Source organism: Lolium rigidum, chromosome 2, assembly GCF_022539505.1.
Source record: "Lolium rigidum isolate FL_2022 chromosome 2, APGP_CSIRO_Lrig_0.1, whole genome shotgun sequence".
NCBI classification, from domain to species: Eukaryota; Viridiplantae; Streptophyta; class Magnoliopsida; order Poales; family Poaceae; genus Lolium; species Lolium rigidum.
The window spans coordinates 238,999,184-239,018,608 of record NC_061509.1 but is presented as its reverse complement, the minus strand read 5'-3'; the positions used below and the strand labels follow the sequence as shown (position 1 = coordinate 239,018,608).

At 46.6% G+C, this 19,425-nt stretch overlaps 1 protein-coding gene across 1 annotated transcript in view; it reads left to right on the top strand.

Moving 5' to 3' along the window:
* The first annotated feature begins 1,797 nt into the window (after positions 1 to 1,797).
* Positions 1,798 to 19,425, top strand: part of LOC124690696 (putative transcription factor bHLH041) — a 30,693-nt gene continuing 13,065 nt past the window's right edge. The window contains exon 1 of the mRNA XM_047224051.1: positions 1,798 to 1,931. Coding sequence (XP_047080007.1) covers positions 1,798 to 1,931 — 134 coding nt within the window. The remainder of the gene's footprint in view (positions 1,932 to 19,425) is intronic.

The following is a 19,425-nucleotide window of genomic DNA, read 5'->3' as shown; positions in this document are numbered from 1 at the left end:
AGCCTCATGCATAGTGTACTAATAGTGCCCGCACCTTGTCCTAATTAGCTTGGACTACCGGATCATCACAATGCACATGTTTTAACCAAGTGTCACAAAGGGGTACCTCTATGCCACCTGTACAAAGGTCTAAGGAGAAAGCTCGCATTGGATTTCTCGCTATTGATTATTCTCAACTTAGACATCCATACCAGGACAACATAGACAACGAGATAATGGACTCCTCTTTTATGCATAAGCATGTAACAACAATTAATAATTTTCTCATTTGAGATTGAGGATATATGTCCAAAACTGAAACTTCCACCATGGATCATGGCTTTAGTTAGCGGCCCAATGTTCTTCTCTAACAATATGCATGCTTAACCATAAGGTGGTAGATCGCTCTTACTTGGACAAGACGAACATGCATAGCAACTCACATGAAATTCAACAAAGAGTAGTTGATGGCGTCCCCGGTGAACATGGTTATCGCACAACAAGCAACTTAATAAGAGATAAAGTGCATAAGTACATATTCAATACCACAATAGTTTTTAAGCTATTTGTCCCATGAGCTATATATTGCAAAGGTGAATGATGGAATTTTAAAGGTAGCACTCAAGCAATTTACTTTGGAATGGCGAGAAAATACCATGTAGTAGGTAGGTATGGTGGACACAAATGGCATAGTGTTGTTTGGCTCGGGATTTGGATGCATGAGAAGTATTCCCTCTCGATACAAGGTTTAGGCTAGCAAGGTTGTTTGAAGCAAACACAAGCACGAACTAGTACAGCAAAACTCACATAAAAGACATATTACAAGCATTATAAAACTATACATCGTCTTCCTTGTTGTTCAAACATCTTACTAGAAAATATCTAGACTCTAGAGAAACCACTCATGCAAACCAAATTTTAACAAGCTTTATGTATTTCTTCACTAATAGGTGTAAGGTATATGATGCAAGAGCTTAAACATGAGCACAACAATTGCCAAGTATCACATCACCCAAGACATTATAGCAATTACTACATGTAGCATTTTCCAATTCCAACCATATAACAATTTATCGAAGAGGAAACTTCGCCATGAATATTATGAGCTAAGAACACATGTGTTCATATGAACCAGCGGAGCGTGTCTCTCTCCCACACAAGCATGATGTAATCCAATTTATTCAAACAAAAACAAAAACAAAAGCACACAGACGCTCCAAGTAAAAGCACATAAGATGTGATGGAATAAAAATATAGTTTCAGGGGAGGAACCTGATAATGTTGTCGATGAATGTTGAGATACATATCTTGTATATCTGGATGTGTATCCTCTGTAGTTATTGTATAGCGATACATATCCTTGTATTTACTATTGGGCCCGCCTCCTTCCTTGTATAGTCGAGGACGTGGCCTATATATGTACCGCCATATGCATCCGATCAATACATCGAGCATTGCATCTCCTTCTACATGGTATCAGAGCAGGAGGTCCTAGGATCAAATCCTGACCAACGCAAGAATTAAAAGAAATATTGCGGCTCCCCAAAACATACGTCACAATAGGCCAAAGGGCAAAGACGTAGGGTGAGTGTTGAAATAAATTGCCTACATCTTTCCATCAGCTCGGGCTTTTGGAATAGTTGGTTAGTGCATGCAATTCAATATTCAATATGGTATCAGACACCTCCTAGATCCTAAACCCTAGCCGCGCGCCGCCTCTCCTTCCCGTGCGCCGCACCCCCCCTCCCCCAACCCCTAAATCCTAGCAGCGCCGCCTCTCCTCCCTCTCCAGCCGCGCGCCGCCTCCCCTTCCTCATCATGTCAACCCCTAGCTCCAACCCCTTCGCCGACTCCTCCATCCCCGACCCCGGCCAGCCCCGCGCCGTCGCCATCACCGACCATGTCCCCGTCAAGCTGTCCACCACTGCCGCTAACTACCTCGCCTGGAAGACGTACTTCTACCTCCTCTTCCGCGAGTACAACCTGCGCGATCACATCGACGGCACCGCCGACCTCCTCGCCTGCGACGCCGCCTGGCTGGCCATCGACGCCACCATCATCCGCTGGCTCTTCCTCACCGTCTCGCCGGACATCTTCAAGACCGTCGTTCGGGAAGGCGATGATGCCCGCACGGTGTGGGGAAAGATCAACGGCCTCTTCACCAATAACAAGCTCCAACGTGTTGTCTTTTTGCAGCAGGAATTCTTCGGCACACCCCGGGGTGATCAAACCTTGGACGCCTACGCCTGCGCCTCAAGGCAATCTCCGGCGAGCTCCAGGACCTTGGGTTCCGGATTGGCGACGAGCTCCTCCTCTCCACCCTCACCGCCGGCCTCAGCGAGGACCTCGGCAACGCCGCCTCCAACCTCACCCTCATGACCAACCCTACGTTCGAGCGGGCGGTCGACTACCTCCGGCTGGAGGAACGCCGGGCTGAAGGGTGTGCGCACCCGGGCGGTTCACACCGCTCTATGGGCCGGCGGCAACGGCGTTCTTCCTCATGGCGGAGGAGCTCCACCGGCGCCCACCCCCGCCCTCCACACTCTGCGCCTCAGCCGCAGCAGCACCAAGGAGGAGGGGGCGGTGGCCGCGGCCGTCGCCGTGGCCGTGGTGGTGGCCGTGGCGGTGGCCACAACGGCGGCCCCGGCATCGTCGGTCCGCGCCCGGGTACTCACACCCCACTCCGCCGTGGGCGGGCGGACACAACCCCGGACGGGGGTCGTGCACGCCTACACCATGCCCGTTCCGCGCCCCCGTCCCCGGCACCGTCGGCCCCCGTCCGCCGACGCACCAGGCCTTCCTCGCCGCGCCACCGCAGCGCTCCGCCGGCCTGCCCTACGCTCCCGTCTACGGCGGCATGATGCCGCAGGCCCCGACGGCCCACGGGATCCCGCGTTGTACACCGCCCTTCGCACGCCCCTCGCTGGGCGCTACTCCTGGCGGTGGAGACTGGTTCATGGACACCGGAGCCTCCGCACACATGGCTGCTCACCCGGGTAACCTTTCCACTTCATCTCCAACATCCACTTCCTCTCGCATCATCGTCGGTAACGGTGCTGGTCTTCCCATCTCTCATATTGGCTCCACTCCTTTTCCTTCTAACTCCACACCATTGTCTCTTAATAATGTCTTAGTTTCACCACATCTTGTTCAGAATTTAGTTTCCGTCAAAACTCTTTCTCGCGATAACTCTGTAACTGTGGAATTTGACGAAATTGGTTTTTCTCAGTAAGGACGCCCGTACCCGGATGGTTTTGCACCAGCTGTGAGAGTCCCGGCGACCTGTACCCCGTTCAGCCGTCTTCCTCCACTCACGCTGCACCTCGGGCGCTCTCTGCCGGCGTCGACCTTTGGCACGCTCGTCTTGGCCATCCCGGCTCCACCTCGCTCCGTCAAATAATGAGAGGCTTTTCTTTTTCATGTAATAAAATGGCGGCTCACTCATGTGACGCCTGCCGACGAGGCAAACATGTTCGGCTTCCTTTTAGGACTTCATCCACGGTTGCATCGCTTCCTTTTCAATTACTTCATAGTGATGTATGGACGTCCCCTATACCGAGTCATTCTGGTTTTCTTTATTATCTTGTTATTCTCGATGATTTTTCTCACTTTGTCCGGACTTTTCCTCTTCGTAAGAAATCTGATGTCGCTTCAACACTCACCGCCTTTTATTCTTATGTGTCTACACAGTTCGGTCGTCCCATCCTCGCCCTCCAAGCCGACAACGGCAAGGAGTTCGACAACACCACCATCCGCACCCTCCTCTCCACCCACGGCACCATCTTCCGCCTAACTTGCCCATACACCTCCCGGCAGAACGGCCGCGCCGAGCGCGTCCTACGCACCCTTAATGACTGCGTCCGTACCCTCTTGTTCCACGCCCACATGCCCCCTCGGTTCCGGCCGGACGCCCTCTCTACCGCCACCCTCCTAGTCAACCTACGCCCGTGTCGCCCTCGCTCGGAATTACACACCACATAACCTCCTGTTTGGCTCACCCCCTCATACGACGGTCTCCGCATTTTTGGTTGTCGTTGTTTCCCTAGTACCGCTGCCACCACCCCTCATAAACTCGCACCTCGCTCCATTCCGTGTGTCTTTCTCGGTTACCGGCTAACACCAAAGGCTACCGTTGCTATGATCCGGTCTCTCACCGCGTCATCACATCCCGGCACGTGTACTTTGATGAGCACTCGTTTTCCCTTTGCACGGAACGAGATGAGGACTTCTCCTCCCGCGGCCGACAGTCCGCGGCGTCGCGGCCCTACCTTGGTGGAGGTCCCGGCTCGGCGGCGCCTCCGCGCGCTCCCTCTACTACAGCTGCGACGCCTTCCGTGACGCCCTCGAGCCCTGCCTCGGGCTCACACGTGGCGCCCTCGAGCCCCGCCGCCTCGCCCTCGACACCGCCCGCGTCGCCCTCGAGCACTACCTCGGGCACCGCCGTGTCATCTGCGCCCTCGACCGCGTCGCCCTCGAGCCCCAGCTCGGGCGATGCTTCGCCTCCGGCCCCGCCTCCGCCTCCTCCGCCGCCGGCGACGGGCCCCCTCACGCGCGCCCGTGCAGGGATTCGCGTCCCGAGCACGCGGTACCCCTCGGACGAGTACGTCTGCACCGCGTCGACCTCCGCGGCTTCACCAGCCACGCCGTCGCCTATGCCCACCTCTGCCCGGGCTGCTCTCCGCGACCCGCGAGTGGTTTGCGGCCATGCATGATGAGTTCGACGCCCTGCAGCGGAACCGGACATGGACGCTTGTTCCCCGCCCCCTCACGCCAACGTCATCACCGGGAAGTGGGTCTTCAAGCACAAGTTCCATTCGGACGGTACCCTCGACCGCCACAAGGCGCGGTGGGTGGTTCGTGGTTTTCGCCGGCGCGCCGGCGTCGACTTCACCGACACCTTCGCCCGGTTGTCAAGCCCGGGACGATCCGCACTGTTCTTCAGCTCGCGGTCTCCCGCGCATGGCCCGTGCATCGGATGGACGTCTCCAACGCCTTTCTTCATGGCCATCTCGAGGAGCAGGTCTTCCCGCCGGCAGCCCATCGGGTTCGTCGACGAGCGCCCACCCCGACCATGTGTGCCTGCTCTCGCGCTCGTTATACGGGCTCAAGCAAGCCCCACGCGCCCGGTACCGGCGCATCGCGGCGTTTCTTCACCAACTCGGCTTCCGCTCCACCCGCTCCGATGCATCGCTGTTCGTGTACAACAACGGCGCCACCACCGCGTACTTGCTGCTCTACGTCGACGACATCATCTTAACGGCCAGCTCCACGGACCTACTGCGTCAGCTCACCGACCGTCTTCGCGCTGAGTTTGCCCTCAAGGATTTGGGGCCTCTGCACTACTTCCTCGGCATCGAGGTCGTCCGTCGCACCGACGGCTTCTTCCTCCATCAGCGCAAGTACGCCCATGAGCTCCTGGACCGCGCCGGTATGCTTAATTGCAAACCCGCGGCCACGCCTGTCGACACGAAGTCCAAGCTCTCCGCCACAGAAGGTTCCTTGGCCACGGACGCGTCCTCTTACCGCTCCATCGTCGGTGCCCTGCAGTACCTCACCCTAACTCGCCCGAGCTGCGGTATGCTCGTTCGGCAGGTGTGCCTTCACATGCACGCTCCGCGGGATCCTCATTGGGCTGCGGTCAAGCGGATCCTCCGCTACATTCGTGGTACCATGGACTTCGGTCTCTCTCTCCACGCCTCCACTCGCCACGGACATCGTCGCCTACTCGGACGCCGATTGGGCGAGGCTGCCCCGACACGCGTCGCTCCACGTCCGGCTACTGCGTCTACTTCGGCCCTTCGCCGATCTCCCGGTCGTCTAAGCGACAGCCCACGGTATCTCGCTCCCGGCGCCGAAGCGGAGTACCGGGCTGTTGCTAACGCGGTTGCTGAGGTCTCTCGGCTGCGGCAACTCCTCGTTGAGCTCTCATGTCCCGTCGCCAAAGCCACCGTGGTCTACTGCGACAATGTCTCTGCCGTCTACCTCTCCGCCAACCCGGTTCACCATCGCCGCACCAAGCATATTGAGCTGGACATCCACTTTGTTCGGGAACAGGTGGCGCTTGGACACATTCGAGTACTTCATGTGCCCACCTCCCAACAATTTGCGGATATCATGACGAAGGGTCTCCCTACAGCATCTTTTGAGGAGTTCCGGTCCAGTCTATGCGTTCGACCAGGCGACGCTTCGACTGCGGGGGTGTTGAGATACATATCTTGTATATCCGGATGTGTATCCTCTGTAGTTATTGTATAGCGATACATATCCTTGTATTTACTATTGGGCCCGCCTCCTTCCTTGTATAGTCGAGGACGTGGCCTATATATGTACCGCCATATGCATCCGATCAATACATCGAGCATTGCATCTCCTTCTACAATGAAGAAGGGGATGCCTTGGGCATCCCCAAGCTTAGACGCTTGAGTCTTCTTGATATATGCAGGGGTGAACCACCGGGTGCATCCCCAAGCTTAGAGCTTTCACTCTCCTTGATCGTAGTATATCATCCTCCTCTCTTGACCCTTGAAAACTTCCTCCACACCAAACTCGAAACAACTCATTAGAGGGTTAGTGGACAATAAAAATTCACATGTTCAGAGGTGACACAATCATTCTTAACACTTCTGGACATTGCATAAAGCTACTGGACATTAATGGATCAAAGAAATTCATCCAACATAGCAAAAGAGGCAATGCGAAATAAAAGACAGAATCTGTCAAAACAGAACAGTCCGTAAAGATGGATTTTATTAGGTCACCAGACTTTCTCAAACGAAAATGCTCAAATTGAATGAAAGTTGCGTACATATCTGAGGATCACTCACGTAAATTTGCATAATTTTCTGAGTTACCTACAGAGAATTAGACCCAGATTCGTGACAGCAAAGAAATCTGTTTCTGCGCAGTAATCCAAATCTAGTACTTACTTTTCTATCAACGACTTTACTTGGCACAACAAAACACAAAACTAAGATAAGGAGAGGTTGCTACAGTAGTAAACAACTTCCAAGACACAAATATAAAACAAAGTACTGTAGCAAAATAACACATGGGTTATCTCCCAAGAAGTTCTTTTCTTTATAGCCATTAAGATGGGCTCGGCAGTTTTAATGATGCACTCGCAAGAGATAGTATGTGAAGCAAAAGAGAGCATCAAGAGGCAAATTAAAAACACATTTAAGCCTAACATGCTTCCTATGCATAAGAATCTTGTAAATAAACAAGTTCATGAAGAGCAAAGTAACAAACATAGGAAGATAAAACAAGTGTAGCTTCAAAAATTTCAGCACATAGAGAGGCATTTTAGTAACATGAAAATTTCTACAACCATATTTTCCTCTCTCATAATAATATCCAGTGGTATCATGAGCAAACTCAACAATATAACTATCACATAAAGCATTCTTATCATGAGTCTCATGCATAAAATAATTACTCTCCACATAGGCATAGTTAATTTTATTAGTTGTAGTGGGAGCAAATTCAACAAAGTAGCTATCATTATTATTCTCATCAAGTGTAGGAGGCATAGTATAATCACAACAAAATTTACTCTCCATAGTAGGTGGCACCAAAAGACCACTATCATTATAATCATCATAAATAGGAGGCAAAGTATCATCAAAGAAAATTTTCTCCTCAATGCTTGGGGGACTAAAAATATCATGAAAACCAGCTTCCCCAAGCTTAGAACTTTCTATATCATTATCAACAATGGTGTTCAAAGCGTTCATACTAATATTACTACCGAGCATGCAAATAAGATTTCATAGGTTTTTTAATTTTCGCATCAAACAATCCATGTTTTAAATCAGGAAATAGAATAAGAAGCTCACTCTTGTACATTATGCCAAACTAGTGTAAACAAGAAACAACAAGATGCAATTGCGGGATCTAAAGGAAATAGCTTTGAGCACACACACAACGGCGCCGGAAAAATACTTTACCCGGGACCGTAGTATGAGTGCCTTTTTACCTTTCCTCCCGGCAACGGCGCCGGAAAAGTGCTTGATGTCTACGGGAGCTTCTATTCTTGTAGACGAGTGTTGGGCCTCCAAGAGCGAGAGGTTTGTAGAACAGCGAGCAAGTTTCCCTTAAGTGGATACCCAAGGTTTATCGAACTCGGGGAGGAAGAGGTCAAAGATATCCCTCTCATGCAACCACTGCAACCACAAAGCAAGAAGTCTCTTGTGTCCCCAACACACCTAATAGGTGCACTAGTTCGGCGAAGAGATAGTGAAATACGGGTGGTATAAATAAGTATGAGCAGTAGCAACGGTGCCGGAAAAGTGCTTGTTGGCGTGTAGTTGATGGTGGTAGTATTGCGGCGATAGTAACACGGTAAAACGGTAAACAAGCGGTAGTAACTCAGCGGTATTTAGGAACAAGGCCTAGGGATTAGACTTTCACTAGTGGACACTCTCAACTTTGATCACATAACGGAATAGATAAATGCATACTCTACACTTTTGTTGGATGATGAACACATTGCGTAGGATTACACGAACCCTCAATGCCGGAGTTAACAAGCTCCACAATAATGCTCATGTTTTAGTAACCTTTAGTGTAAGATATATCAACGAGACTAAACCAAGTACTAGCATAGCATGCACACCGTAACCTTCATGCATATGTAGGAGGAATAGATCACATCAATATTATCATAGCAATAGTTAACTTCATAATCTACAAGAGATCATAATCATAGCATAAACCAAGTACTAACACGGTGCACCCACTGTCGCCTTTACACACGTGCAGGAGGAATAGAACTACTTTAATAACATCACTAGAGTAGCACATAGATAAATTGTTATACAAACTCATATGAATCTCAATGAGATCATTGTATTGAAGTACATGGAAGAGAGATGAACCACATAGCTACCGGTACAGCCCCGGAGCCTCGATGGAGAACTACTCCCTCCTCATGGGAGCAGCAGCGGTGATGAAGATGGCGGTGGAGATGGCAGCGGTGTCGATGGAGAAGCCTTCCGGGGGCACTTCCCGCTCCGGCGAGGTGCCGGAACGAGGTCTGTCCCCGAATTGGAGTTTCGTGACGGTGGCGGTGCCCCGGAGTCTTTGCGGAGTTTCGTCAATTGGTATCGAAGTTTTAGGTCACGACGGCTTAAATAGGCGAAGAATCGGAGTCGGAGGGTCTACGGGGGGCCCACACCCTAGGGGGCGCGCCCCCCTCGGCCGCGCCGGGGTGTGGTGTGGGGCCCCCGAGGCTCCCCTCTGTTCCTTCTCGGGTGTTACGGATGCTTCCGATGAAAATAGGAACTTGGGCGTTGATTTCGTCCGATTCCGAGAATATTTCGTTACTAGGATTTACGAAACCAAAAACAGCGAGAAAACAGGCAACGGCCTCCGGCATCTCGTCAATAGGTTAGTTCCGGAAAGCGCATAAAAATGATATAAAGTGTGAACAAAACATGTTGGTATTGTCATAAAACAAGCATGGAACATCGGAAATTATAGATACGTTGGAGACGTATCAATAATCCTTCGTCTTCTTCACTTTTTAGAGTATATCTTCTTGATAACCAAACTTTCCCCCATCATTGTTTATTAGTTATTGCTCTAAACTTGTCTGAAGAGAACAAGCGAGTTCATGAGCGAGTCAAAGTCCTGACTGATCTGTCGCAAGCACATGGCGTTTTTTGGAGCAATAAATCGAAGGCGATCATTGCAAATTCCAGGATCGGGTGCAACAGGTGCACCGATTCTTTGATAAATGTTATGCAGGCTTGAGGATGATATGGAAGATCATGTTTCCACTTAACACAGCTCCTGAAACATTGCTTGCCTTGATGTCGAATTTTATAAATGCCGCAAGGGTTTGTATGTTGGTGCGAAGTCAACTTCTTGCTGGGGCGGAAACAACTTTGGCCTTTGTGTTGGATCAACATCCTTCACTAGATTTGGAGGCGATTGCCAAGGCTGATGCCGATGTGAACCATTACTTCCATGTCATCAGACACCCTGCCTCCATTATAGTTGATATATTAGAGGTGAGTTTCGAAGCGAACTATGGAGCTAAATTGCCAAATGAATAGTCTGATATTTTGCTCAACTATGTAGGTGATAGAATTTTTGTATACTATTTGTCAATGATACTTCTCCTTCTCCCGAATGTTCGGGTACCTTCGGATATAAGTTTATTCGTGTAAACGATGTAACTTTGTTTTCCATCTTATGCTTTTATGCATATTGATGCTGATGCTCCAAAAGACGAGCAAATATTTGAAGTTGATGACTTTTTTATTATCATGATAGAGCATTGTTGCTCATAGAAATGTCTTCGGATGTCGATGGAAATTTGTGAATGTTTGATTGAATCGCAAGCTTTGCCGTGCTAGTTCTTTGGGCATCGGTAGTATGCTGCTTGTAATATCGGCAACATTTTTTGAGTGATCAGCTCATGTTGTAGGCCCTACGGACCCGTAGTAATCGCAATTTTGCTAATCCGTATGTATGTTTTGAAATATATCGATAGCAGCCCCCGAGTCAATGAGGGAAACGTGTGCGCGATAGGCTTCGTAGCTCAGGTATCGTAAATACGAAGTACCGGCATGGGCCTTGATTTGTATAGTTTCCATCAATTGCCGCACTCGCATGTTCCGTGAGGCTTTATGGAAACATTTGTTTTTCGATGTATCATAGATTTTCATCCATTGCGGTGCTTGCATGGTCCATGAGGCTTTTGATGAAATCGTTTGTACTCAAATGTTCCCTGAGGCTTAAATAAAAAAATAGGACGAGGGCTATCGTCTGCATCCCCCTAATATTTATCGGGTGCGTCTGCTGCAATGATAGCATTATGAAAATTTTCGGGGATCACGATACATGACATTTTATGTGAAGGGCTTCCAAGATTTATCGGGAGTCTGAATAAATAGAATACGTCATACGGAATAGCACTTTCATAGACAAACTTGAACTTTATTAATAAGTTTCAAGGAAGTAAACTAAACTGCTATGACTTAAAAAGCCTTATTGAAAATAAAACTGCTTGGAAGATAAAAAGATATATGCCACCACTCGTCTTCTTAAGTAAGAGGAGGGTCTTCTTGGACTATGCTGATGTGCCGATAGCTTCTATTGCGGTGCCGATAGCTTCTGTTGAAGCGTTGATAACGGCTGCCGAAACATTAGTGTCTTCTGTCGAGGCACTAACATCTTCTACCGAAGTTTTGATGACTTGTACTGATGTAGCATGATCATCGGGTTGTTTCTTTGACTTCTTTCCGTTGCCTACCTCTTCAGGTTTAGATGCCTTGTCATCAAGAGGTTATTTCTTGGGGACAATAACTAGAGTCTTGCTTCCTGCTTTATACCGAACTTTGCATTAATCTTCTGAAATTCTCGGTCACAATTGCCTGAACGAGAAAAGCTTCCATGAACCGTGATATTGGTTCCGTTGTTGTCTGTCATCTTGAGCTTTAGATATGCATAATGAGGTACGGCCATGAATTTGGCATATGCTGGTCTTCCAAGGATAGCATGGTACTGTGATTCCCAGTTTACTACTTCGAACTCGAGCCTTTCCCTCCTAAAATTATCGGGTTTGCCGAAGACGACATTCAAAGAGATCTTGTCGATAGGGTATGCTGGCAAGATCGAAACAATGCCATGAAAGCCCGTGCCAGATTCCCGCAACATATTGGCTGTAATGCCCATCGCCTTCACCGTGCTTGCGAATAAGAGATTTAATCCGCTTCCTCCATCCATAAATACTTTGCTCACGGTGAATCTGCCAATTTGTGCTTCGAGTACCAGAGCGGCATGGCCTAGCCTTGGAATAGACATCGGGTGGTCAGCCCTGCTGAACAGGATGCTTTGCGCAGACCAGTCGATGAACTCAGGAACGTTCGCCATGGCATAGTCCTCTCTGATGCCAGCGGCGTCACCTCAAGGAGGCTTAATTACCTATGGTGTAGTCCTCGCTGATGCCAACGGCGTCACCTCAAGGAGGCCTACCTATGGCGTAGTCCTCGCTGATGCCGGCGGTGTCACCTCAAGGAGGCTTACCTATGGCGTAGTCCTTGCTGATGCCAGCGGTGTCACCTCAAGAAGGCTTACCTATGGCGCTACCTAGAGTGTCATCTCGGAGAGGCTTACCTACGGCGTTGTTCCCTCTTGGAGACTTCCTATGAGGTGATCAGTCTCGAGAGGGGGTGCCGGCATCGTCACCTCGTGGAGGTTTACCTATGGCGCAGTCCTCGTTGATGCCGGCGGGGTCACCTCAAGGAGGTTTACCTATGGCGTAGTCCTCGTTGATGCCGGCGGCGTCATCTCAGGGAGGTTTACCTATGGCGTAGTCATCGTTGATGCTGACGGTGTCACCTCAGCGAGGTTTACCTATGGCGTAGTCCTTGTTGATGCCGACGGTGTCACCTCAAGGAGGCTTACCTATGGTGTAGTCCTCGCTGGTGCTGGTGGCGTCACCTCAAGGAGGCTTACCTATGGCGTAGTCCTCGCTGCTGCTGGTGGCGTCACCTCAAGGAGGCTTACCTATGGCGTAGTCCTCGCTGATGCTGGCGGCGTCACCTCAAGGAAGCTTACCTATGGCGTAGTCCTTGATACGTCTAAAACGTATCTATAATTTTTTTTTGTTCCATGCTAGTTTTATGACAATACTCACATGTTTTATACACACATTACTGTAGGATAACGTTGCATAGAAAACAAAAATTTTCCTACCGCAAACACGCAATCCAAGCCAAGATGCAATCTAGAAGACGGTAGCAACGAGGGGATATCGAGTCTCACCCTTGAAGAGATTCCAAAGCCTACAAGATGAGGCTCTTGTTGCTGCGGTAGACGTTCACTTGCCGCTTGCAAAAGCGCGTAGAAGATCTTGATCACGATCGCTTCCGGCGCCACGAACGGGCAGCACCTCCGTACTCGGTCACACGTTCGGTTGTTGATGAAGACGACGTCCACCTCCCCGTTCCAGGCGGGCAGCGGAAGTAGTAGCTCCTCTTGAATCCGACAGCACGACGGCGTGGTGTCGGTGGTGGTGGAGAAATCCGGCGGAGCTTCGCTTAAGCGTGCGGGATGTGGTGGAGGAGAGAGACCGCTAGGGTTTGGGGAGAGAGGGGGTTGGGCGCCGGCCCTCTAAGGGGTGCGGCCAAGGCTGAGGCTTGAAGTTGTCAGCCCCCTCTCCTATGCCCCTCATTATATAGGTGGAAGCCCCAAGAGTTGTAGTCCAAGTCTTCGAATAAGACCCCAACACTAAAACCTCCCATATGTGGGAAACCTACTCCCTTTCCTTGAGGTGGGGTGGCCGGCCACCTCTAGGTGGAGCCCACCTGGGACTCCTCCTTTAGGGTTTGGCTGGCAAAGCTTGTGGAGTCCTTCCGGGACTCCACCTTCCATAGTGCGTTTCTTCCGGACTTTTCTAGAACCTTCTAGAACCTGCCATAAATGCACCGGATCATTTCCAAACTTGGAATATGACTTCCTATATATGAATCTTATTCTCCGGACCATTCCGGAACTCCTCGTGATGTCCGGGATCTCATCCGGGACTCCGAACAAATATTCGAACTCCATTCCATATTCAAGTTCTACCATTTCAACATCCAACTTTAAGTGTGTCACCCTACGGTTCGTGAACTATGTGGACATGGTTGAGTACTCACTCCGACCAATAACCAATAGCGGGATCCGGGAGATCCATAATGGCTCCCACATATTCAACGATGACTTTAGTGATCGAATGAACCATTCACATACGATACCAATTCCCTTTGTCACGCGATATTTTACTTGTCCGAGGTTTGATCTTCGGTATCACTCTATACCTTGTTCAACCTCGTCTCCCGACAAGTACTCTTTACTCGTACCGTGGTATGTGGTCTCTTATGAACTTATTCATATGCTTGCAAGACATTAGACGACATCCCACCGAGAGGGCCCCGAGTATATCTATCCGTCATCGGGATGGACAAATCCCACTGTTGATCCATATGCCTCAACTCATACTTTCCGGATACTTAATCCCACCTTTATAACCACCCATTTACGCAGTGGCGTTTGGTGTAATCAAAGTACCTTTCCGGTATAAGTGATTTACATGATCTCATGGTCATAAGGACTAGGTAACTATGTATCGAAAGCTTATAGCAATAACTCAATGACGTGATCTTATGCTATGCTTAATTGGGTGTGTCCATTACATCATTCATACAATGATATAACCTTGTTATTAATAACATCCAATGTTCATGATTATGAAACTAATCATCCATTAATCAACAAGCTAGTTTAAGAGGCATACTAGGGACTTCTTTGTTGTCTACATATCACACATGTACTAATGTTTCGGTTAATACAATTATAGCATGATATATAAACATTTATCATAAACACAAAGATATAAATAATAACCACTTTATTATTGCCTCTAGGGCATATCTCCTTCAGTCTCCCACTTGCACTAGAGTCAATAATCTAGTTTACATTTGTAAAGATATAACACCTTGGCCTTCTGGTGCTTTATCATGTATTGCTCACGAGAGAGGTTTTAGTCAACGGATCTGACACGCTCAGACACGTATGTATTTTGTAATTCATTTGCGTCTCAACGCATCACTCATTTCCAAATGAGTCGGTATTAAATATGTTTGGTCTTCTGGTGGAACCTTAATTCCGCTGGTCCGAAATATGTCACTAATATTGTCACACACAATATAGCTTCAAAGTTCCGACTCGTCGGAACTACACCAAGTTCTCAAAGAACCTCTTGACTTAACATCCTTTGTCATTGTCAAAACAATGACATACTCTGCCTTCTTTTGTAGAATCCGTCACAATATTTAGAACTCTTCTAAATCTAGCATAGACAACTTCTAGCTCATTGTGCTACCTTTTAAACAACAATTAGTCTAATTTGAGATTGAAATTATATTTTATATGTGACAAAACCAATATCGGTGTAACACCTTACAGCGATTTGTTTGTCATTTCCTCATACAAAACTATATATATATATCCTTAGTTCTTCTAAAGTACTCAAGGATATTCTTACTGTCGTCCAATGATCATCATATGAATCATTCTGGTATATGCTCATAACACTTTATAGCACATGACATCTGATTGTGTACATATTATTCGTGATCTATAATCACTCATGTGTTTTTACTCATTGAATGTCAGATGCATTCAAGTCTTGTTAAAACTTAACATGACAAGAACATTTTCTTAATATTTATATATTGAACTACTTCAATATCCATTCTATGTACTTTGACTTAAACTTATTATGTGTTTCAATCTATCTTCATAGATCTTGACACTAAATATGTTTCAGTCCATATCCTTTCATTGAAATTAATTTCTCAATGAAACCTTTTAATCAAGTATATAATTACATCATTTATAACCAACTATATGTCACCTACATAAAGTATTATAAATATGTCTCAGTCGCTCCCACTTAATTTCTTGCAAATGCAAGCCTCTTCATTGTCTCTTGATGAAATCAAAAACTCTTTGACTATTTCATCCGGTGAAGATTCCAACTCCGCGATACTCACTTCATCCAATTGAAGTTTGTATACCTATCTAGTATTCCACGGATCTAGCAAAACTCTTGGTTGTATCTTGTATACACTTTTAATACACTCTTCGATAAGAAATGTATTTTGCCATCCTACTAGCATATCTCATAAAAGAAATATGTAGTGATTACTAGAATAATCCACATAGACTATAAGCATTACTACGGAAGATCTAATCTTATCGTAGTCAACTCTTTGAACTTTGTCGTAAACAACTTTTCGACAAGTCGAGCTTCTTTCAAGGATATTTCATCCAAGTCCATCAATTCTATAGATCCATTTACTTTCAAAAAGTATTTATCTATCTTGGATTTCATGGCGTATAGCCATTTTAACGGAGTCGTGGCCCATCATAACTTCTTTATTTGTAGTTGGTTTATCATTGTTCAAAATAAATCCTTTGTCCACAAATCATTTATTTGATCACAAAGTTAACCATACCTACAAGGTTCAATATGTATTTTGATCTCCATGGCTAAAACACTTTGTAGTCATGGGAGCCATGATCGTCGTGGTCGCTTCCGGAACCAATTTCCGATGCTGCGCTACTCTGATCATTATGCTCAGGTTCATAAACCTTATCAAATTATATTGTCCTCCCACTCAAAAACTTCACTAGAAACAATTTCTCGGAAATAAGAAACATTGACAAACACTTTTGTCTTTGTCTCGTGGGAAGAATTCCCAATCAAATCTCTGGGATAACCAACAAAGACATTTATCCGATTTTGGTTGTAAACTTATTTACTTATGCTATGCATACCAAAATTTAAGAAAAGACTATCAGGGTTCATATCCATGCCATAACTCGTATGGTGTCATTTCAACGGATCATGATGATGCTCTATTCAGATGTAAAAGCGGTAGTCACTAAAGCATAATCCACAAAAATATAATGGCGTCAATATCTTATCTCATCATTGATCCAACAAAGTTTGGACACATCTCTTGGATACTTTATCATCACTATGATACTCCAAGAAACGTGAGTTGTAGAACAATTTCATAACTCTCTTAGATGTTCGCTAAAACTCGTAATTCAAATATTTCCACCATGATCCAATCATAGATATTTGATTTTTCTATTACGATGATTTCCACTTCATGCTGAAATTTATTTGAATCCATTCAAATGTTTCAAACTTCTTCCTTATCGAATATATCCACATATATATACTCAATTTATTGTTGGAAGTTTTCATGAAGTAGAAGAATCTCCCGCACAACCTATGCCCAGTGAACCACATACATCATCATGTATTTTTCCACTAAGTTAGTTGCCCGTTCAACTCTTGGCCTATGAACGGTATTTCAGTCATTTTCTTTAGAAAAGATTTGCAAGCGCCAAATGATTCAAAAATCGAATGACTCCAAAAATCCATTTGCATGGAGTTCCTTCATGCGTTCCTTTCTAATATGACCTAAATTGCGGTTCCACAAATAAGTGGAATTCAAATCATTTGCCTTATGGCATTTTAGCGTCGGTATTATGTATGTGTGTTTCACCATTAAGATTTATAATAACTTATCCATCGTACATGGAGTAATGTCATAATTTGAACAACTCATTGTTTTCATTTGACCAGAGCAAAATAACAATTATTAAGTTCTTTATTATAAATTCTAAGGGCTAGATAGAATGCCAACGACGAACACAATAACACTTTATTTTGTTCCGGACGTGTATTCCTATCATATTCCTTGTCGATCACTTAGGCCATTGTATTCTTGTATTGCGTTGTTTTGTATGACACTTCATACCAACCAATATGGTACTAATACCCAAGAATTTCATTGTGTGACTTAACTAGGAATACAACCATAACATGTATATCATTTATATACACCTGAGCTAGACTTTCTAGTCTTTTCTTTTCTTTTTGCCAAATATCTTTTGCAGTTTCTCTTTTAGCTTTCCTCATTATTCAGAAAAACACTTCAACATCAATAACTTCTAGGTTTGTTGGTCAAATACCAATAACCTTGAGGTTCTTATTTTGAAGTTGATCATCATATGACAAGTGTTCCGGATTTCACTATTAGTAACCTTGTAATATGATGAACAATTTCACTCATAATTTTATCCATCAATTCATGACAACTTTCTGAGACCATGTCTGTACATGCTAGGCTCATAAAGTTTAACCTTAGTATTCACATGTGCAAATCTGGCTTGCACCCGTTGTATGCACACGTAGAATCTATCACACCCGATCATCACGTGATGCTTGATACGTCTCCGACGTATCGATAATTTCTTATGTTCTATGCCATATTATTGATGATACATACATGTTTTATGCACACTTTATGTCATATTCATGCATTTTCTGGAACTAACCTATTAACAAGATGCCGAAGTGCGGTTCCCGTTTTCCGCCGTTTTTGGTTTCGTAAATCCTAGTAACGAAATATTCTCGGAATTGGACGAAACGAAGACCCGGGGCCTATTTTTCCACGAACCTTCCGGAAGACCGAAGAGCATACGAAGTGGGGCCACGAGGTGGCCGGACCACATGGCGGCGCGGCCAGGGGGGCCGCGCCGCCTCGTGGTGTGGGCCCTCGTCGTGCCCCCGACTCGCCCTGTCCGCCTACTTAAAGCCTTCGTCGCGAAACCCCGATGCGAAAAACCACGATACGGAAAACCTTACTCGAGACGCCGCCGCCGCCGATCCCATCTCGGGGGATTCCGGAGATCTCCTCCGGCACCCTGCCGGAGAGGGGATTCATCTCCCGGAGGACTCTACACCGCCATGGTCGCCTCCGGAGTGATGAGTGAGTAGTTCACCCCTGGACTATGGGTCCATAGCGAGTAGCTAGATGGTTGTCTTCTCCTCATTGTGCTTCATTGTCGGATCTTGTGAGCTGCCTAACATGATCAAGATCATCTATCCGTAATTCTATATGTTGTGTTTGTCGGGATCCGATGGATAGAGAATACCATGTCATGTTAATTATCAAGTTATTACATATGTGTTGTTTATGATCTTGCATGCTCTCCGTTACTAGTAGAGGCTCGGCCAAGTTTTTGCTTTTAACTCCAAGAGGGAGTATTTATGCTCGATAGTGGGTTCATGCTCGCATTGACACTCGGGACAGGATGACGTAAAGTTCTAAGGTTGTGTTGTGATGTTGCCACTAGGGATAAAACATTGGCGCTATGTCCGAGGATGTAGTTGTTGATTACATTACGCACCATACTTAATGCAATTGTATCATTGCTTTGCAACTTAATACCGGAAGGGGTTCGACGATAACCCGAAGGTGGACTTTTTAGGCATAGATGCAGCTTGGATGGCGGTCTATGTACTTTGTCGTAATGCCCAATTAAATCTCACTATACTTATCATGTCATGTATGTGCATTGTTATGCCCTCTTTATTTGTCAATTGCCCGACCGTAATTTGTTCACCCAACATGCTTTTATCTTATGGGAGAGACACCTCTAGTGAACTCGTGGACCCCGGTCCATTCTTTAATACCTGAAATACAAATCTGTCTGCAATACTTGTTTTTACTATTTTCTCTCGCAAACAATCATCTTCCACACAATACGGTTAATCCTTTGTTACAGACAAGCCGGTGAGATTGACAACCTCATCTGTTTCGTTGGGGCAAAGTACTTTGGTTGTGTTGTGCGAGTTCCACGTTGGCGCCGGAATCCCTGGTGTTGCGCCGCACTACATCCCGCCACCATCAACCTTCAACGTGCTTCTTGGCTCCTCCTGGTTCGATAAACCTTGGTTTCTTTCTCGAGGGAAAACTTGCTGCTGTGCGCATCATACCTTCCTCTTGGGGTTGCCCAACGAACGTGTGAAATACACGCCATCAAGCATATTTTCCGGCGCCGTTGCCGGGGAGATCAAGACACGCT